The sequence below is a fragment of the Dipodomys ordii genome, unplaced genomic scaffold, assembly GCF_000151885.1.
Source record: "Dipodomys ordii isolate 6190 unplaced genomic scaffold, Dord_2.0 Scaffold56, whole genome shotgun sequence".
In the NCBI taxonomy this organism is placed as follows: Eukaryota; Metazoa; Chordata; class Mammalia; order Rodentia; family Heteromyidae; genus Dipodomys; species Dipodomys ordii.
In genome coordinates, this window is record NW_012267272.1 from 8,991,674 (window position 1) to 9,012,748 (window position 21,075).

At 46.4% G+C, this 21,075-nt stretch overlaps 2 protein-coding genes across 2 annotated transcripts; one reads left to right on the forward strand and one right to left on the reverse strand.

Annotated features, from left to right (window-relative positions):
• Window positions 1–1,801: 1,801 nt before the first annotated feature.
• LOC105989565 (chromosome unknown open reading frame, human C7orf34) lies at window positions 1,802–2,662 on the forward strand. Its single transcript, XM_013021668.1, has 2 exons — window positions 1,802–1,955; window positions 2,484–2,662. The coding sequence occupies exons 1-2, from the start codon at window positions 1,814–1,816 to the stop codon at window positions 2,660–2,662; spliced, it is 321 nt and encodes a 106-aa protein (XP_012877122.1). The 5' UTR covers window positions 1,802–1,813.
• Window positions 2,663–3,249: 587 nt separating this feature from the next.
• Kel (Kell blood group, metallo-endopeptidase) lies at window positions 3,250–20,701 on the reverse strand. The gene is made up of 17 exons (XM_013021641.1): window positions 20,608–20,701; window positions 20,217–20,396; window positions 19,000–19,124; window positions 18,584–18,730; window positions 15,687–15,749; window positions 15,403–15,591; window positions 14,954–15,090; window positions 14,041–14,170; window positions 7,274–7,384; window positions 6,075–6,173; window positions 5,801–5,878; window positions 5,377–5,477; window positions 5,110–5,220; window positions 4,915–4,982; window positions 4,530–4,699; window positions 4,133–4,228; window positions 3,250–3,499 (listed from the first exon to the last, which is right to left on the reverse strand). The coding sequence occupies exons 1-17, from the start codon at window positions 20,699–20,701 to the stop codon at window positions 3,338–3,340; spliced, it is 2,061 nt and encodes a 686-aa protein (XP_012877095.1). The 3' UTR covers window positions 3,250–3,337.
• Between the last annotated feature and the right edge of the window lie 374 nt (window positions 20,702–21,075).

Genomic DNA, 21,075 nt, shown 5'->3' on the forward strand with positions numbered 1-21,075 from the left:
AGGAGGAGACATTCTGATTGTTACACCGTCACTCCACATCTCCCTAGACATCTAGGAAAGAGATTGCCACATTTCATTTTAATCCTACATGAGCAGCCATGATCATTGCGTAGGTGGTGGAAATTAAGGTTTTTGTTTCTTAGGATACTTTAATAATACTTTATACTTTTATAATAAGGGGGGAGGGATGTGTTAAGGAATTACTGATCCCTGCAAAGATCTACATAGTAGGACACTCTAGGAACCAAGCAGGTAGATGGAAAGAAGGTGGAAGTTAACGAGGGTGTCAGTCCAGACTGGTCCTTTCCATTCTGGCCTATACCTCCTGTGTCTGCCCTACCCATTCATACCTACAGAGCTGGCCTCTCCACCTGCCAGGGAACCGAGGCTCCTCCCCCTAAAATAGCCAGGAGGAGATTAGTGATTGTAGTTTTTTCCATGTAAGCGGCTTGTTCTTTGGATCTGCAGGTCAATGAGTGCAAGGTAGGGTAAGGAAGGTCACCAGCTACTTGAGTCCTTCCTCCCCCACCCTAAGTACCCCTCCTGTACCACTCCCAAGTCCCCTGTCACCTGACTTGGCTCACACGGAAGTAAGAGGTGCCTTCTGCTGTATGTGGGCTGGCCCCCTTGTGAGCATGCCAGCTAGTATGGGTAAACTCTGTGGGAAGGAATCTCAACATCATGCACTTTTCATAATTCCCTCTTTTGGGAAGGGTCCATGTTTCTGCACATACCCTTGCCCCCTTTGTGTGTTTCCTTCAGACACGATATACACAGAAAGCAGAGCTGGTTTGAGTCTCCTCCCATCCCTAGCAGCCAAGCTGACCCTCTTGGTCTGTACCAATGCTTCCGGTTTTCCCTGGAAGACTCTTCATCCTGCTCCCCAAACCACAACCTTCCATCTCTGCCAGGAAGCTAATGAGCCAATGCTCACCAGGCTTATGGCAGCATGGGTATTAAGGGACTGGAGTAGACCTTCTACAGCTCCATCGTTTAGGGTTTAGGTTCTTGATTTCCTGCATGACTTTGTCTCTTGGAGATATGTCTGTAACCACTTTTTTCCCCTGTGTATTGGAGTACAGGAAGGTATGAAATGAGGGGAAAGTATTTTGAGCAGAAGAGACAGGACAGCAAAGGCTAGAACAGGAAAGGGGAAACACTAGGGAAGGATGAGGAGAAAACAGCTTCTGCTTGGGGGTAAAACATCTGCTCTCTGCCCCTGTACATGCACTCTGTGTATCTGTCTGTTTCTGTTCTCACTCACGCTCCCTCCCTTCTTCACCCCCCACCCCACGCTCCTCTCTTCTCTCTTTCTTATGATTACACAATGTCTGTGCCTTTTCTTTCCTTCCTGTGCTTCACCCTATCCTTGGTAAACGACATCCTCTTTAGCAGGAGAATCTTTCCTTTTGTGGACCTCCATCTCCTCATTGGTATAATAGGTATGAGAATACTGTTAATTTTGGAATGCCAGTGGCTATGTGAATCTAACACTAGACTGGATGTACAGGTCTTCTGCAAGTTCTTAAGTTCTTTTAGTTTTCATCTTCCTAGAAACTTCCACCATCCACTACTGGCTACTGCTCATTCTCCTGCCTGGCCACGGAATGCTGTAGTGAGTCGGAATGAGGGGTCACAGCATGGCTGTGACGTCATAGAGCACATGAAGTCAGTGGTCCTATGGAAGAGAAGAGGAGAAAGCGCCACTGGGAAGGGGTAAGGTCAGGGACAGGGGCAGGGAGGGAGGTGGGGAGGGAGTCTGCTAGGCACTGGGGGCCTGGGGGCCAGAGACAACAGGTGGGTGGGCAGGCCCATGACTTCCCTGGGCTCCCAGCTCTGCAGGGCAGCATTCCTGGTAGCCATCTTGCTGCTGCTGTGGATGAAGGGGGTGAAACCTCAGAAGGGCAGCCCAGACCCCGATGACAGGAGCCAGAAAGAGAACATGCCCTCTGCAGGTAGGTGGAGAAGAGGGAGACAAAGATTGGAGGAGGTAAGGATCAGATCTGTTTGAGGTCAAGCCCTAGCAGCTAATGAGAGACATGGGATGGTTTGTACAGTGAGAGGTACTCCAGCTCCCTTCTCTCCAAGTGTGAAATGTCTGGAGCAGGTGTTCTTGTGCAGAGCACACCTTGGGTTACCTGTCTTTGCATGCAGCTTCTGAGGGGTGGGCATGAATGTGTTTGTCTAGCAGGAGGGTCCCTGTCTTTTGGTTGCTTGAAAATGTCCCTCGGTCCCCACATTAGTGGAACCCTTTGGAAGAGGCAACTAGTGTTAGAAGCAGGTGTCTGTGTGTGTTTGGGTTGTGGTTGAACTGAGATCAGAAAAGACCTCTGGATGGAGCATCTTTGACCTCTGATCAAGGTCAAAGATGTAGCAGAACACATCATCCTTCATGTTCCCTTAAGACCTTTACTACTTCCCCATTCTGGTCTGGGCAGGTCGGGATTGGGACTGCCTATCCTTGTTCTTCTCCCTATTTCCAGAACAAGACCAAGAACAGTTCGAAGAGCATTTTGTGGCTTCCTCTGTGGGTGAGCTGTGGCAGATGATAGATATGGCCCAGCAAGAGGAAGACACAATCTCAAAAACAGCAGCTGTTCGAGACCACCTCTTCAATCTAGCCTTCTGCTTTAATCTGGCCAGCATCATGGTTTTTTTATAAGAGAAATTGAGGCTGAGGTGGTGGCCTGGCTCCTAAACGAGGACCTCGATGTCTATCTCCGCTTCATGATGGCTTACTGACTCTCCTTTCCTGGATGGGCTCCAGGCCATGACCTCCTCCCCTGAAGGACTTACACCTCCCTCCCTGCCTCTTGGATGAAGCACCTGGCCCCAGGATGCCACAGCAGAAACAGCCGCCATTGCCACTGCTTGATTGCTGTCCCCACCCAGAGCTCTCTGTCCCACGGCCAGAGACACCAGACCAGCTTTGTCCAAAACAACAGATTAGTGAGAGGAGACAGCAACAATTAAATAGCAATACAATTCTGAAAAGAAAAAGAGATAGCTTTCTGAGATTTAGTGTAAACCCTTGGGTCTCTAACTTGTTCTGTTTAATTGCCCGGCCTTTGGCTCACTAACTGACCTTCAGACCCACCAGCTCATCAATCCTTGGTTCTTTTTTTTTTTTTCCACCTGTGCCCATGGAGCCCTTCTTGGCACATTTCCCTCTTATCTTTTCTGACTTCTAGGAATAGAACATAACAGGAAAGACCATTAAGAGATGGCAGATGCCAAGTGCCAGCTTTTATTGAAGAGGAAAGAAAGTATGTCTCCGACTCCCTGGTTACGACCTGACAGGTGTGTGCAGTTGCCTGTGGTCTCTTGGATAGTCGAGTCACCAGAACTGGCAGTGGCTGGAGGGGTTCATGGGGGTACCGTGCGGACAATGGAAATTACTGGCAAAGGCTGGGTGGTTGCTGAGGGGTCCGTTGACTCGAAGACTGGGGGGGCTATGAGTATCCCGAGCGTCCTGAGTATTGAGCTCTCCACACATCACCTGAGGAGGAAGGTAAGATTGACAGGGCAGGGCAGACACTGGGGACAAAGAGGCCTCCACAGGGAGCAGAAATAGATGTCCAAGGAGAAGTCTTCACATGTGCATCATTTAATCTAGCACTGGGAGTGGGGAAGGCCTGAAGAGTGTAATTCCACCATTCATAAAGGCCCTGATCTGTAGTCTAATGGAGAAGTCCCATGAGGGAATTGTGTTAAGGAGCTGAGGCAAGGGGTACAAGGCTCCGAAATGAGTTCTGTCGACTTGGAACCACTCCTGGGGGTGAGATCTCTGAGGAGGAATTTAATAATCAACCTGTTAGTAGGAACCTGTTTCTGAGGTGCCAGAGAAGAAAACAACTGGCCTCCTCTCATGGCAGGATTCAGAAGTAGAGAAATGTTTCCTTCTTAATTTGGGAGGCAGGGAGGGCACAAGTGGCTAGAGTTGGGTTGAAGTATTTGTCATGGTGTGCAGTCTGGCTCCAAAGGGGTTGAGGGAGAAAGGGTGACAATGTGACATCTATGGCAGCATGTGGGGTTATGTGGGCAGGGTATGTTAGAGATACACTACCATAAGCACCAGTGATAAGGGATTTACTGAAGAAAGCTGCAGGGGAGGGGGGTAGCAGTTGCGTACCTGGGCATAGCTTCGGAAGAAGAGCTGGTGTGGGGTGAAGGCCTTGCCAGGCAGGGTGGTCTCCCCACGGTACAGTAAAAGCCTCTTGCTGTAAGCCTGCACAAGATGATGAGATGGAGACTTGCCTTTAAGCTTCAGACCCATGAGCATTGGGAATGCCTGCTACCCAGTACCCCAAACCAGGTCACGGGCCTTCTGCAGCAATGTACTGACACCCCGGTCAGAGCCAGAAGAAAGAGGGACTCGTCAGGATCTACAGAGTAGTTGAGGGATCTCTCAGAGGGGATAGGAAAGGCAGAAAGAGACACAACCAGGTTGGGCCCAGGGGATCGTGGAAGGTGAAGCTGAGGACAATTTCTAGTCTGCTGGTAAAAATGGGTCACGGTCACTGACGCACCTGCAAAGCAATGGCCAGTCCAACCATATCGGCAGTATTCTCCAGGAGAGGGTGGCAGCTGTTGAAGGAAGGTCTGATGGAAAGCGGGAAGGCGGCATAATGGTTCTCCAAGCACAGGAGCACCTCCTGTAGGGCGTGGGGGTCACAGGCTTGGAAGCCTCCAGGGAGTACTGTTGAAAATGAATCAGAATGAACTGGTAGAGGGCGGGGGTAGGGAATGGCGGGGGGAAAGACATGGAAAAGTACCCCAGACTGATAGAGCTCCCAGGAACACTGCCCCACCTGGAGAGGCCTTGAATAATCTTCCTCTTCCCTCTATAACCTCCTTTGAGATCCTCCCTTGGGTTCCCTGTGGTTCCCACTTCCCAGTGGTCCCATTACCCACAATGCTGGTGGGAGATGTTCAGGAGCTTGTGGGCCATGATGATGCCAGCAGCGCCAAAGTTCACCGCTCTAGGGAACAAGAGCCTGTCTTACCTCTAGCATCCGTCGACAGTGTTTTACCCCAGCTCTCTAACCACCAATCCCATCCTTTCTAACATGTGAGTCTTCTTGAGAAACCCTCATAGAATGGCCATACCTTGGGTAGTCAGGGTGGAAGAAGGGAGGTTGGAGAAGGCCAGCTGGGAAGACCAGCACGTGGTCAGTTCTGGAATAATAAGCATTGACTGCCCAGGGAGACACTTGCCATCTGTGGGGAGAGCACACACAGGCATAGCTCTATCATTCACTGCCCCCCAACATATACACAGTCTCCCCTAACCAGGATCAGAGCTCCTGTCCCTTTCCTATTTGTTAGCGATGGGCTATCTCTGGGAGGGAGTGTCCGAGTCTCTTGCATTCGTACCTGTGGGAGGAGAAAGGCTGCAACAAACTCTGGACATTTCTAGCCCGAAGAGACCGGACAGAGCTCAGTAAAAACTGCAGGAAGCTGGGTCCGATTTGTATCTGAGGAGAAGGCAGGAGGTGACTTAGATTCTCAGAAACGGATACAGATGGGCACATCGGCTCTTACAAACAGCCACAGATTACTGGAGGTGACAATCATAACATAACACAGTGTAGTTGTTCTTCAAGTGCAGCAGCAGCCAGATAAATACACATAGGCATGTCACAGAAAACAGGTGTGTGTGCGCGCACAAGAAAGGATCAGTCTTCTCTGACAAGACACAGCCCGCACCAAGACAAGAAAGAGGTTGGTTAGCCAAACATCCATAGGCAGGGAGGCAAAAAGTCAAGGTGGTGGAGAAGCAGAAAAGGCAAGCACCCACATCACTGTATTCCTGGCTGGCCACTTCTGGCTTCAGGGCCCATTGGGGGGCCCCCATCTCCACCTTCAGTTGGGTGACCTGGGGAGACACAAAGGTGGTACTAACCTAGTATTTGCCATGAGTCTCTCAGAGCCCTCAATACTATCTTCTGGGATGTGTGTATAATGTGGCTCTTTTTTTGGCGGGGGGGGGGGCTCTCTTCTATCACTGTCTCTTGATCCAGTGCTCTGTACCATCTAAACATATCCACACTGGCCCGCACTCCTAATTTTACCCTGTCCAGGGTCTCTTTCCGGGTCTCTTCACTTATCCAGGGAAGTTTTTTGAGGTACAGGACGAGGGCATCCTTGATCTCAGTGAACAACTCCGTGGCCTGCGGGGAGTACAAAGGTGGAGAGAGGGCAAGGTCAGGACTGGCATCATCTGGGCCCTGCACAACACCCCCTGATTCTGGAAGCAGTCTTGTCCCAAGAGATGCCTGAGCACAAGGAGCTAGCAGAGAGCAGCTCAGAAAGACCAGGGGAAACAAGAAGGTCTATTTCCTAGATCTGTGGACTTGGAAAGGCAATTCTAAGTGCACAAAGGGAAGCGGAAGCAGCTTTCCCCAAGAGTAGGCCAGGAAGATGGCTCTTTGCTGTAGAAAGAGCTCAAGCTAATGATTTCTTATTCTTGAGGAAGGTCAACTGCTCAGAAAGCAGAAGAAAAAGGGCTGTGGTTCCTCTCTGCTCTCTGGGCACGTGCCTGCACATCTTCCTCCTTAAGGCAGATGTTCCCTCGCTTTCATTCATTTCCCTGAGCAATTCTGCTGTCCAACAAGTTGAAGCCTCCTCAGCTTAGTCTCCATGTGTACTTCCTGATCTCCTAACCATTTAACCGTATGCATGTAGCTTTCTTGAAGGAAGAGAATGAGTGACAACACCAGACTGAGTTCTAATCCTGAGTGTGGTATTGGCCTTGTCCAAGTTATTTAGCCTATCGGTGCCTGAATTCTCTATACTATAAAATCAGGATGATAATAAGAACTAAATAAAGCAGTCCATACAAAGTATATTGTTTTGATAAGAGTCTGCAGCCTATATGGCAGGTTCTCACAAAATACTCATTCTAGATACTCTGTCATCATCATCCTATGCTCCTATTGTATCATGTGTTATTCAAAAGTTGTAGACAAACAGGGAGGAGTCTTAAAGGTCAAGGAGTTTTATTTTCTCATTTTATGGTTGAAAAAACACAGTACCAGGAAAGCCAGGTGACGCGCCCAAATTAGTGTGTGTTGTGAATACTTCATGTCCTGTAGCTGAATAGTGCTGCCCAATAGATGGAGCTGACCCCTGGGCTCTGCCTTTAGGTAGACGTTCCTTATTGCCAGATTCCCAGCCATGCATGCCACTGAAGGGCACAGGCCATAGAGCCCGGTCAAGGTGTGTGGTGGGAAGGGAAGAGGGGCATGGGGAGGGAAGAGTTCTCACATACAGCACTTTGCATTCTCTGGCCAAATGCCTCACGAACAAATAAGGCTGCCAGCGTAGGCTCAAAGAAAGTTCCCGTTTTCTCCACACACTTCATCCATCGTGGTTGGGCTGGCTGTAGAGACAAAGCTGGAGTGAATGAATGCTATCTAGGATTCTCCTCTTGCTTTTTTTTTTTTAGGACAGTCTTGTCTAGAACTTTAGCCCAGAGGATGCACCCTTTAGTGGGATTTTTATCATCTCCTCTGCTGATACACACTGCTATTCAGCCAGGAAGAAGCTTGCTGCCTCCTCCCCCCCCTCCTCCTCCTCCTCCTCCTCCTCTTCCTCCTCCTCCTCCTCCTCCTTCTCCTCGACTGAGACAAATGGAGCAATTTTTTTATTCATTGCCTATTGATTTGAATGCAAGGGCCCTGGGAGCCATCCCTCTGAAGATCAGATGGTTCCTATGAAGAGGAGGAGGGGAAGCTGAGCACTGTGACTCACACCTGCAATCTTAGCTAGTCAGGAGGCTGAGATCTGGGGATCTCAGTTTGAAGCCAGCCCTAGCAAGAAAGTCCATGAGACTCTTATCTCCAATTAACCACCAGAAAACCAGAAGTGGTACTGTGGCTCAGAATGGTAGAGTGCTTGGCCCTGAGTTCAAGCCCCACAGCTGACCAAAAAGATAAAATAAAAAGAGGAGGGGAAACCAAACTCTGATCCCACCCAACACATCGGGGATGACCTATCCTCCTATAATCCTTTGCTCAAAATAGAAGTTGATGACACTAATTCTCTTTCTCTACTCTGGCCAATGCACACTGTCCAAGTGGGTGGAACATCTTATTATGGAGAAGAAAATCACCAATAAAAGTGGACTTCAGATGCTATATGATTTGCTATGAGAAGATGAGCAAACAGCAACAAATGACAAAGTGCATAATTAAAAATAAACAGTTAAACTTGGCCAAATCAGACAAAGACACTAGGATGGGAAGTTGGAAAGTTTAAGCTTCATAAACACAGAGGCCATTAGGAGCAGCAAGAGAGCCATTGGCATGTTTGTTTGTGGGTTTATCTCTTTTATCTCTTTGTTTTCTAACAGCAGGGCCCAGAGATTGGAAATAGATGCTGGGGAAGCTTTCAGTAGTGGACTTGGATGGATCTGAAGAGTTGGTAGAGGGATAAGCTCATAGACGACCTAGTGTGAACAGAGCCAGGGGAGAGGAGCCAGGGAGCTGGCTTATGGGTACTAAGCTGTACAGTTATATTAATATAGATTGAAAGAGATAAAGCTGTAACACTTTATTCTTTTAGCTTATTTATAAACCAAAGAATGGTTGGCCAGGTGGTGAAGAGGGTGCCACTAATGTCCTCAGCACAAGAGGGCTTGACTTAAGATGTGCAGGGATGGGTCTATGAAGCAGCCCAGGAATGGAGAATCATTGCAGTAGTGGGTAACAAGAAGACTCTTGTCCTGAGCCTGCCAGTGAGACATTATTTTGGACATAGCCACCCACCTCTGTGTGTTCTGCTTCCTACACCATAAGGTCTCTTCACATCTTTTCTAACACAACTGGGGACTTTTTTCTGGGGTTGGAGGCATGGTATGGGCAAAAGCAGCAGAGTTACCACGCTTGAGTCCCAATCTCAGGCCTTTCTATGATGTGCTATTTGGACCTTAGAAACTAGGAATTAAAGGGAAATACGTTTGCAATGACTGACTCAAGTGGCCAATTTCAGCATCCTTACTGCTCCAACAGGCTTGGTGCCAGGAACACCTTTTCTCTACTGCTGCCACATGTGGGGCAGCAGCAAAGAGCACCAGCAGGGTTTGCCCTGGAGCCTGCTAGTGAGGACTTCTCAGCCCTTTTCACACCCCCAGACTCTTGGCTGTTTCCCCTTTGCTAATGACTGAACCATTATTCAACATCCTTTTCAGTGGGACTTGGCTACTCAAGATAATAGACACAACTCAGACTATGACAACTGCTATCTCTACCTCAAGACATAAAGTGATGGAGCATACAACAGTGATGTGTGTGTGTGTGTGTGTGTGTGTGCGTGCGTGCGTGCGTGCGTGTGCACAAGAAAGAAAAGAGGAAAAACAAGAGAAAAACAGAGAAAAGAAGGGAGAGAGAGGAAGGAAAGAACAAAATGAGGAAGGAAAGAGAACACAATAAGGAAGGAAAGAAAAAGAGAAAAGGAAAAGAAAAGATACAACCAGAGAAAAAAATCTTATAAAGGATGGAAATAATATTGCAAATGCAAGACAGTAGAGTTCAGTGGTTTCATTTTAGAGCACTGAAAAAAATGCCTGTCACTTCTAAACCATGAACAAAATAAGAAATGACAGAAATCATGAAAAATTCCTAGAGTCTGGGAAGAAGTAACAATTGGGCCTATCTTTAATGAGGGTAAAGTAGAATTTAGGGTCTACAGGCCTGTGGGAAATCATTAATGTTCTAAACAAAGTTCTGGGAGGAATCAGTAAAGGAGTGGTTTTTGAACAATGTATAACTGTTAAGGTTCAGAATGGGATCACTGAGGACAAATAATACCAATAATACCAAAATAATAAAAATGTTGAGTTAATAGACTCCTTAAACTGTGGTGTAGGAACCACAGACTAAAATAGGGGCATTGATAATTAAGGGCAGTGGTCTGACATCAAAGCATAAGGCACAAGGGACTTGGTACCCCCAGCTGAAATGAGGTGCATCCATTTCACACAGACAGACATCTTCTGGGCACTTGAAAAGGTTAGGCAGCATCAGCTGGCACTGCACATGCAAAATACAGAATTCTGACTGCTGGTATGCCATCTGATCTTTAAATGTTGGCAATTAATTCAGAGTTTGTAAATTAGTTCAAAACCCAACAAAATATATCTATAGACTAATTTCATCCTTGGTGGCCACCACAATTCGTCCTTTAAACAGAATATTAGCATTGGCTATTGTGAATGTTTGACTTACATCTCTGGGCTTTGGACATACCAGTTGTAAAAATGAGAACAATGCTTGTTCTACCTTCTGCCCAGATTTGAGGATCAGGAGAAAATGGACCTTCAAAGAATTCCACTGGAATTCCATTAACATTGCTTTGGACATTCTAATAACTGTCTGTTGGCATTATCTTAACATCAGCTAACACCACAAGTTACATCTTTGTGAATTAAATGTAAAATCAATGCTAAATGATAGTATAATGTGAATGGACTCTTGTCCCTCTAAATAAGTAAACAACAATGATGAATGACTCAGAGTTAAGATGACTTTGTTGATCTTCCCACAATCATGACTACATTCTTTCAAACTTCCTTTACTGATTTGGTCTAACACCACTCTATATGTTTTATTGAATCTATTCTTTTTCTCCCTTTACTGGAATATATACGCACAAAGGTAGGAATGCTTGTCCATTTTGCCAAGCACTATATCCCAAATGCTTAGAGATGAGCCTGTCATCTAGTAGTCGATACACAATAAACATTTGTCACAAAATGAATTGAGGAATTTATGTCATAAATAACCTGAACCAAGCTCTCCCTTCAGGATCTTAACAGTAGTCTGAAAAAAACACTGATTAAAATTGAAAATCGCCCAAGGTTGTAAAGGAAATGTCATAGAAAAGAATTTTGAAACAAAGATTTCAATTACCTGAATAAATTGGGATGTTGGGTTGAATATAAATAGCAATCACAAATATGAAATCTTTTTACCTCCCCAAACCCAGCTCTACAGGTTTCATAAAAAAACCTTACTCTATATTCAGAATTAACCAAATCCAGATAATGAGACCTAGCAAGGTTTTAGAATAAAGATCCTATAAATTAGAATTCCTTTGGAAGAATGTGGTGAAAAGACTATCATTTGGCTAGAACCAAAAAGTTTGGTCAAATCAAACCCCAAACTTTGGTGTTATCCTTGATGCCCAAAACTCTCTTACACTGTGAGTCAAGAAATCCTAGTCCCTCTCTTCAGAATTTTTTTTTTTTTTGTCAGTCATGGGGCTTGAACTCTGGGCCTGGGCACTGTCCCTTAGCTCTTCAGCTCAAAGCTAGTGCTTTACCATTTGAGCCACAGTACCACTTCCAGTTTTCTGGTGGTTTATTGAAGATAAGAGTCTCACAGACTTTCCTGCCCAGTCTGGCTTTGACCTATGATCCTCAGATCTCAGCCTCCTCAGTAACTAGGATTACAGGCATGAGCTACTGGCACCCAGCTCAGGAACATTTTAAGACGTAAATCAAGTGTGTTCCTCTGCACATCCCTGTTTTGTTCATTGGAAAGCAGAGTCCTCACTGTGACCTGCCAGCCCGGCGCTGGCTCTCTTCTTCTGCCTCATTCCCACTTGGCTGCTGTCCCATGCGCTCCACTCCAGTTGCTCCATCACTGTTTCTGACACTGGGAGTTGTGCTTCAGCAGCAACAATGGGCCCAGTGTTGAATGCAAGCCACATGTCACCTCTTCTTAGCCACAACCACGAGGGACATTCCTAAACTCACCAAGTTTTAGCCCTATTCTCTGTTACAAAGAGATACTACCTTTTTCTTTACCATGAAACTCCTTCCTCCCTCTAGATATTCCTTCTAATCCTACCTGCTGCAGAAAAACAAAACAAAACAAACTACTCCAACCACCTATCTTAGGAACCTGTTCCTAGAATTCTCTATGAACACAGCACCAAGCACTTCCTGCTAGGAGCAGTCAGTGACTGGTAACTCAAGCTACAGAAAATGCAAAGCTACAAGTATTTGCTGTCTTGTACTTTACTGAAAGGTTTGCTAAGCCAATGTTTGGAACTTTCATGTATTTCTCAATCCTTTGGTTACAAACAGCCACATTGGCCAAAATAGATCTACTTTGGAGCCTGTCCCTTCACTTTGCTTATGAGCAGTGAGCAATGTGGTCTTAGGGAAGTTACACAGCTTTTGTGCACCTTTATTTGCACCTGTGAAATAGGATTAAAAACTCAAACATTTCTGAGAGGATTAAATGAAGTAATCTTTGCTAAACCCTACATACAGTTCTTGACAGAGACTAGCCACGAGAGATCAGCTATCATCATCATCATCATCATCATCATCATCTCATGTTTTGTTGTTATTCCAAAAGGTGAAGTGCTTTCTCTAAGGTCACCCTCACGGTTTGCTGGTAGAGCTTGATTCAGCTTCAAGGCCAAGGGCAAGTCTGTGCCCTGATGGAAAGGCGGTGACTTCAGGACTTGTGGGCCTCCTACATTCTTTGAGCATGAGTATCAGCACTGGCATTCTGACACCTTCCCAGACATGACATCAGGCCACGGGTGCTGGGATTTACAGGAAGCTATTTGTTGCCTGGAATTTTGCAGCAAGCCCACGAAGAGAAGCTGGGGTTCTGATGGAGAGATAGACTGGTTCCTTGGGAACTTGCCCCAGGCCCTCCTGGTGAAGGCCTTGAGAGTGGAAGGATCTAGAGCACCAGGAGGAAACACACAGACCCTGAAGCCAGACTGTCATGGTTCAACCCCTTGCTCTAATCATTTACTATGGATTTTACCATGGTCAGCTTCCTTACTACTGCATATCCATTCCTCCCCTTTAAAACAAAGATAAAATGATGCTCATTGTACCCTATGGGATTTTAAGAATCAAGCTGGTTAACAGACCTGAGAATTTAGGGAAATGTCGAGGACATGTTAAGCTCTTCATGGGCAATAACTACATTCTACTTTCTGGAAATATGATTGCTATATTTCCCTTCCCTGAATCCACAGATACATTTAGATTTCTTTAAAGTTGAGTAATGGTCTACAAATTAATATTAAGAAAATGCTTTTCCCTTTACAATCTGAGGCCTTCACTGAGGCTGGGGTGTATCTAATTTTTTTTGTGTGTGCTAGTTCTGGGGCTTGAATTTGGAGCTTGGGTGCTGTCTCTAAGCTTTTTTTTTTTTTGCTCAAGGCTAGCACTCTACCACTTGACCCAAAGCTCCACTCCTGTTTTTTTTTTGGTGGCTAATTAGTATAAAGATCTCACAGACATTACTGCCTGGGCAGGCTTCGAACTGCAATCCTCAAGATCTCAGGCTCCTGAGTAGTTAGGAATATAGGCATGAGCCACTGGCACCCAGCAAGATATATCCGATTTACTAGATATTTCTACTTGCATTTGAGTACTTAGGATTTTAAGGTTCTTGCTGGCAACGTATCTCTGCATCTTAGGTAATAAATCCAGTAGATCCTAGTTAGTAAAGCATATTTTCACACAGTGCCTTTTTCGGAGATATTAAAATCTTTACCACAAAGTTCATGCATGATCCAGTAGATCCCACTGCTTCAGAGATCCATTTTTTTTGTGATACACATTGAAATAGTGACCTTGAATTCACCTCCTCTGTGGGGGAATCACTAACTAGAATGAAGTTCCATTCACTGATTGCTCTGTTTGTTCTGTCTGTGAAGGTTGCACTCGGGCCCTTCAATCATAAAGCTCAGGATAACTGAGCAAATAGTTTAAGGATGACGACAAAGAAAGAACAGCCCTTGATCATTTCAGTCATACATTGAAGCCCTCATACTCAGCAAAAATCGAAACAGAGTTGGTCAGGGGTTGTGTTCCTAAAGGCAGCCTGGTTCTCAAGTTACCTGCTGCCTTCCCATCCTGAAACCTTCCAAGGAATTCCCAGACGCGGGGTGGGGGGGTCCTCTACTCTTATGCCCTCTTCCCCTCCTCCCTCAGCAACACATCCTCCAAATCTGCCACCATCTGAAAAGTCCGTGGGCCCCACCCCCTCCTATCCTCACCATGGGTGGTCCTTCTGTCAGCTCCAGCAGTTTCTGGGTCAGCTCTCTGCGTGCGTCCTGAAATTTGCTGTCCAGGGCTGGGGAAAGGATCCCCACGAGCCCGAAGATCATGTGGCTCTGCAAGCAGTCCCTATGGAGACAAAAGAGACCCCCACATAAGCTGAGGGCTCTGGGTTGTCCCACGAACACCCCTGTGGAGTCAGTCATCCTGAGGGCAGCCCCTCTGTATTTATGTTTACAAAATAGCCTGGGTCATGCACACACCCTTTTCTGCTGCGGATTAAGGAATGATAGAAGAAACTGTATAAAGAGAAACACCTGGGCTAAAGGCTGCACTCATAATGAAGCACACGGATGAATCTATGTGAATCAACACATCCTGGTGCACCTCAAGATGCATCCCCTAAGCACCTCAAAGCTGAGGCCTGTGACTTCCCTTTTCCCCTCTGGCTACTCTCCTATCAGGTAGCCTCATTTTAATCTGATGGCATCCACATGAATGTTCTGTTGCTTCCCTCATAAAAGATGACTAGGAGTTGCCCTGCCAGTGAGCTATTATGGAGAACCGTGAGTCCAAGTGCTTGGAAATCAGCTGCAATCTTCAGATGATGGACACAGGGCTGACAGACTCTCCAGCCCAACACACAGCTACACTATGACACTCTCCTGAACCCAACTCCTTCACACCAGCACAAATCATCTTAGAAAGTCTTTCCCATGAGGGAAAGAGTCTTCCCATGAAGGTAAGAAATGCATCCCATGCTTTCTCCCCGAGATCATCCAGGCTTCTCCATCTCTACCTCCCCATCCTATGTCTCTCTCAGCCAAGGTAATCCTGGTCCTCAGCGGAGACCCATGTGTCCTCTGACTTTCCTCCTGGCCCCACGACCTGCCCAACCCCACCAGAGCAAACCTGTGGCTCAGCAGCAGTTGTGACATGTTTCTTAAATAGTCCAGGTCATGGACCACCAGGGGCTGGGAGGGAGTCAGGGACATCTGTGTAAACGTTGCTTGCAAGCAGGACAGCCAATCGATGGCAGGGGCCATTTCCTTAAAGGAAGGACATAAAGCTGAAGGAGAGAGGGGAAGGAAGGGAGAAGGCAGGGGAAAGGGCTGCTCTCTGGATTTGAGAGGGAATAAAAGGACTGTTGGTAGTGGGAGGGAGGGAGGAAGGGAGGAGAGGAAGGAAGGAAGAAAGAAGAGGAGGAGAAGGAGGAGGAGGAGGAGGAGGAGGAATGGAGCCAGAAAAAGAAGCTAAGGATGGAAAGGAATCAAGGGCACCATGAGGAAGGAGATAAGGCAAAAATACAAACAACCCAAGAGAGATCATCAGCCCAGAGTCTGAGCCTCCATTTCAGGCACCTGCAGTTGATCAATAGTAATATTATTGAAGAACTTGTCCTGTGCCTGCTGCTGTTCTAGGGGCCTCCGAAACTGGGACAGCCTGGAGGTGATGGTGAGGGACAAGGAAGCGTGTCGCTGCACATGTTCAGGGTCACCTCCCAGCAAGGTTCCCAGGCGATTCAGGTATGTCAGGTACGCACGAAAAATCTGGAGGAAGAGCAGACATGGTGAAAGCCACCAAAAGCCCCGGCTGCCTCTCTCCTGGTCTCCGAAGGCAGGGTTTTGTCTGTCCACCATCTTACCTGGGCATAGATCTTCTGTTCCTGCTCTTGCTTGAGAGGAATGTCAAACTCTGGCTGGTCTATCTGGACACAAGAGAGACTGGAGAGAAACGGGGAGCATGGGGGATGAAGAGGGCAGGTGTGGGAAGGGAGGAGGGGCACCAGGGAAATGGCTTGGGGGAGAGCACAATATAAAGCTGACAGAGAAGGAGCAAAAGTACAAAGAAAAGAAGGGATGAGAAATGAGAGTGTGGAGAAAGGGTCCAGGCGTGGAAACACGAAGCCATTATACAGACGTGAAAACGTGTGGCTATTATAACTGGCCTGGAGATGTTCAGCAAGAGAGACACAGTCAGTGTTTGAGAAGAAGCTATTCCCTGTGCTAGGGTTACATCAGGGTCAGGAAGGTAAAATATCCATGCCAGATGCAATAACCAAGAAGTGTTCAAAACTCAGAAAACAAGGTATTTGTCATTTTTCCTGTAAATTACTGTCATTATTTTTTATTATAAGATTTTCAAAATAAAGATTTTGGTCCATTTGGGAAAATTCATTTTTAAAAAAATCCACAGTAAGCCAGGTGCTGCTAGCTCATAACTGTAATCCTAGCTACTCATGAGGCTGAGATCTGATAATCAGGGTTCAAAGCCAGCCCAGGTAGGAAAGTCCATGAGACTCTTAACTCCAGTTAACCACCAGAAAACCAAAAGTGGCGCTGTGGCTCAAGTGGTAGAGGACTAGCCTTGAGCTGAAGAGCTCAGGGACAGCGCCCAGGCCCAGAGTTCAAGCCTCACAACCGACTCCCCCCAAAAAATCCACAATAAGAATTTAAAATTTTGTTCCTCACAGATACTGATTTCTATTTTTGTATTGATTTCTATTTTTTACGAATATTCATTAAATGTTCTTTCCTGACATTTTGTGTTGGGGAGAGAACCCTCTCTAAATTTTGCTCCCTACCATCAACCAAGTACTCTTAGGTCTAGCCCTGGTATGCCCTTGTGTGTGTGTGTGTGTGTGTGTGTGTGTGTGTGTGTGTGTGTGCCCATGGTTTTAACTTCCTAACCTTCCTTCTTTCCTTAACACCATACAGTCTATGTTCATTCCTATACCTCTGTTCAAGTTTCAGTAGTATCTTCTCATTTCCTATTCCTAATCCGAGCTCAGAAATCTTGGGAATCAATAATGGTGCCTTCTTCCTGAAGCTCTTCCTGTGACCTCATCAATGGCAGTCTAATTCTTCCCTGCTCTTACTCTTTCGTGGCTCTCTTTCTACCCCAGTCCCTCACTGTCTCCCTCTGCAGCCCATTCTATCTTTCAGACTTTGAGGTCATGATGACAATTCCAATCTCACCAAACAAAAATGGACTCCTTCAGGGTTTCCCACAGCACCTTTATTCAGTCCCCAAGACCTCCAGAAACACATGGAACTCTTACCTCTAGGATGAACTGCCAATCTCTGGCTTTTCCTTTCTATTTCTACCACTATTTCCATGCCTCAATACCTTCAGCTTGGCCTCCAAAGCTGTTGACTTTACATAAGCTCTATCCACAGCCATCATAACATTGAAAGGCCACACTCATTCTTCTTTTATACCCCTAGTATATCCATAATTATCAAGTCTCCCTGGATTTCTAGGCCAGCAATAATCAGGCCCAAGCCCTTATTTTCAGTCCTATTTTTTTCTTCCACTGGATCCCACCTACCCTAAGCCATGACCAGTCTTGCCATTGTCCTGATAAAGGAATCACAGCATTCCAAGTACTTCTTTTAACTCAATTTCCCTATAGCCCTTCTAGTACCTTTTAGCTTCATTTTCACCAGAATAAATCAAGGCTGCTTCAAAATTCAACTCAAGGTCTCCTCTTTGAGCCATTCCTCAGCCATTTCAGATCTGAACCAATCCCCAAAGGCTACACTAGTTAAACCTTATACCTTAAAACTGAATTTTGGAACATTTCATACTGATGATCGGTTATTGTGAAAAGAATCGTTATCTCCCAAGGTTGTAAAAGTCTTGAGAGTAAGGGTCAAATATATAACATTTCCATTACTTAGGACACTGGTAGTGGCTCCACTACTGAAGCGTTTGTCCCTGTGAGGGAAGCTAGCTGTCTGGGGCGGAGGAACTCCAGCGGCCTGCTCTGAGTTGGCCCACAGTCTTCAAATCAGAGTGTCAAACACTGAGCGCTGGAGGACATGAGATGGCACAAGGACCTAATTCACAAGGACTTAACTCACAGCTGGGGGAACGTCAGGAAAGACTTCCTGGAAGAGACTCAGAGCCAACATGTGAATCCATGCAAGGATCTTCTAGGCCAAGTGTGGGGAATTATTTCAAGCAAAATGATAAGCATAACCATAGTCAAGAGGAATATTCTTGGGGGCTTATATGAGTCAGCAGAGCTTAGGATATAAGGGGGAGAAAGGATGTGTTAGGAGATAAGAGTAGAGAACTGCGTATGGGATCAGCTGGGGGAACATGCAAAGCTTTGCGAGGATTAGGGACCGTATCTTGATGACCTGGTCGTGATCCATTAAAATGGCAGGCATTTCAACAGAGACAATAGCATCATTATCCTTTTGTTTAGAAAGGCCTCTCCGACAAAAATGAAGAGTAAATATGAGGGGGAAAATCTTAGAGACTGGAGCCCTTGGTTCGATGTCCAGGAGAAATCCAGATTAGGAAGAAGGCAGGCTGGAACTACTCCAATCTTCCCAGAACTGGCCTTGCTCCTCCTCCCACCCCTCCTAGTGTCCCTAGCTCTCCCAGCAATCACGTTCGCCTAAGATAGAGTTATTGTCTGAATTGCATATTTGTCTTATCTCCAATCCTGAAACCTTCCTCTGAGAGAGGACGGACTAGAGTTAGAGGTAGGGCAATGTTCAAGGGTGGTTTTGCCAGTTCATCCCTCACCTGGATGACCAGTGTGTGTGGAGGGGAAGGATGAGGTCGAAGATGAGCTCTGAAGAAAGGGAAGTGGCCATATTGACTCATGAGAAGCCTCAGCGTCCGGTTAAAGTCTAAGGAAGTCCAGTTTCCAGAGAAGTTCCAGCCTCCAAGCTGGGAAGAGACGAGATGGAGCTGAGCAGAGGGGTCTGAGACTCGCACCCCATTGTGCTGACTGTTTTTCTCCCTCAAAGCTTTTATCTCCCAATTTTTGAGCCCTTTGCTCCCTCCAAGTCTCTACATGTCCCTTTCTCGGTCTCAATTCTCACCCTAGGGTCTGATTCTTCACAGAGCAAACTCCCTGCTCCAACTTTGGGGTCACTAAGAAAGAGACATGGGTCCTGTGAGTTTTATAACCAGAAAAGTATCCCAGCTGTTCTCACCTCCTCAATAACTTGTCTAAGGGGACCAGCCCCTGCAGCTTCAATGGCCTCTGTGTCCATGCAAGACTTATAGAATTGGAAGGTTTTCTCCTCCCCAGATCCTGGGTGCCAAGACCCTGGGGCCTCTAGAAAGGAAGCGTGGGAGAATTACAAGAGTGAATGAAGGCCAGTAGAGAGACAAAAGAGGTGAGAATCAAGGAGTTCAGTGGTAAGAAATGGAAGTTCTCAATATGAAAGGAAGGGGAAAGAGTCATTTGAGGAAAATGGGAACACCACTCAAATTGGAAAGGATCAACTTGATGGAAAGATAAGAACAGAAAGAAGCAGTGCAGGCAATAGATGAGAAGAAAATAAGAAAAGCAATCAGGAAAGCACATAGAAGAAAGGAAAGGAACAGGAATAAGTAGATAAAGGAGAAAGGGTAGACATAGAAGACAAGTAAAAGATGATTGAAGAAGTCTGAAAAAAAATCAGTAAACCAGAGAACTTCAGAGCAATTCAGGGAAGGAAACTCATATGGATAGGTTTGGTAAAGAGGTGAAATGGGAGGGCTCCCTTAGTCCAAACTCCCTTTATTACTGGTACCCAGAACATGAACAAACACAACAACCCCAAACCACATCCATCTTAGCCATCTACCTGCTAAGATCTAACCTCCTCTTCTCCGTCTTCCTGGAATCTTTTTATTCCAGTGAGAACACATCTGTGTATTTTCTTTTTCATCTCAGTGCTTGAACTGAAAATGGCCTCTTTCCCACTTTTTCCCCATAAAAAGGTGGAAAGAATCCCATTTGTGCCATCCATACATTATCTAGGTTTCCTTGGGATATAGGACTTGCCTATCTTTTATGTTTTTATTCCCAAGCCCTCACCTCAACCCACCAACTTCCAGCCTCTTAGCTGGTTCACTCTCTCCTTTGACTTTTCCTCTCAGACCTGACTATTGTTTCCATTTTCTTTGTAGACTCCGCCTACCCAGGAATAGTCTTAATCTCCATTTAGTTTATAGCCTCTCTCTCTTCTGGCATATGCTTTGCTCCAACTCATCTGCCCCTTATTCACCACCAATAACCAATACCCCCCGCCCATCACTTTTTCCCCAGTATCTCCAAACTTCTGCTCTGAAGATGACACATAGAGTTTGGAGAGAGTTGTAACCCTCCAAGACTCAGCCCCCCCAACTAGCACAGAGAAATCTGGGAGTCTGTTTTCCTCACCTAGTAGTCTCTGCAGCCTGCTTTTGTTCTCCTCTGCCAGAGCCTGAAAAGCATGACTAGTCCCGTTGGCTTTGCCACCACAGGCAAAACTGAAGAAGTCCTCGCAGGGGGCCACACTGGTGTTTCCGTAGGCTAGGTAGCGAGTCAGGAGCTCCAGACACACAGGTGATTCACAGGGGCCTATGAGAGGAGAGGGAAAGGAACAATAGCTCCCCCAAGGGGCTGAAAAGAAATTCCTTGGGAGGAGCGGAGAAGGGATGGGTGGGAAGGAAAGGGTCTGACTAGTGGCCTGAAGTAGGATCCCAGAAGGAGGAAGGGTGAGGAGCTGAGTAACCAGGGGGTTCTGACTGAGGGAGACTTCCTAGGTGGGGAATCCCCTGATCATGCTTACGAGGACCACAGCTCCAGAAAACATAGAACCAGAGTACAGAAAAACCAATGAGCAGGCCCAAAAGCAGGAGAGTGATCAGCGCCCTCCTGGTCATTGCCCTGTGTCGGCTCCATTCAGCAGGCTGTCCCTCCTCTGCAGAGACCTGTGAGAAGAACCAGGGGATGAAAAAGGTTCCCTTGCACAGAGAGATTTCTGCATGTGCTCCGTTAAACCCAGACTTCTTTAGAACCCAGGGAGATGAGGGAGCCACCTCTCTTGAGGACGGATCACCCAGTGTGGGCATGCGTGGCTCTTTACAACTAGACGACATGATCCTGATGTCATGAAAAAAGCCACTTACGCCAGGCACCTGTGGCTCACACCTGTAATCCTAGCTACTCAGGAGGCTGAGATCTGAGGACAAAGGTTCAAAGCCAGCCCGGGCAGGAAAGTAGTCCGTGAGACTCTTATCTCCAATGAACCACCAGA

Excerpts from the sequence above, each read along its gene's own strand:
- Kel (XM_013021641.1), bottom strand. The coding sequence starts at position 20,701 with ATGACCAGGAGGGCGCTGATCACTCTCCTGCTTTTGGGCCTGCTCATT. Across the intron at positions 15,091-15,402 it reads TTACTATTGATCAACTGCAG|GAAATGGCCCCTGCCATCGA; the intron begins GTGCCTGAAATG and ends CCTTCCTTTAAG. Across the intron at positions 5,478-5,800 it reads CCAGCCAGGAATACAGTGAT|ATACAAATCGGACCCAGCTT; the intron begins GTGGGTGCTTGC and ends CCTTCTCCTCAG.
- LOC105989565 (XM_013021668.1), top strand. The coding sequence starts at position 1,814 with ATGACTTCCCTGGGCTCCCAGCTCTGCAGGGCAGCATTCCTGGTAGCC. Across the intron at positions 1,956-2,483 it reads AGAGAACATGCCCTCTGCAG|AACAAGACCAAGAACAGTTC; the intron begins GTAGGTGGAGAA and ends CCCTATTTCCAG.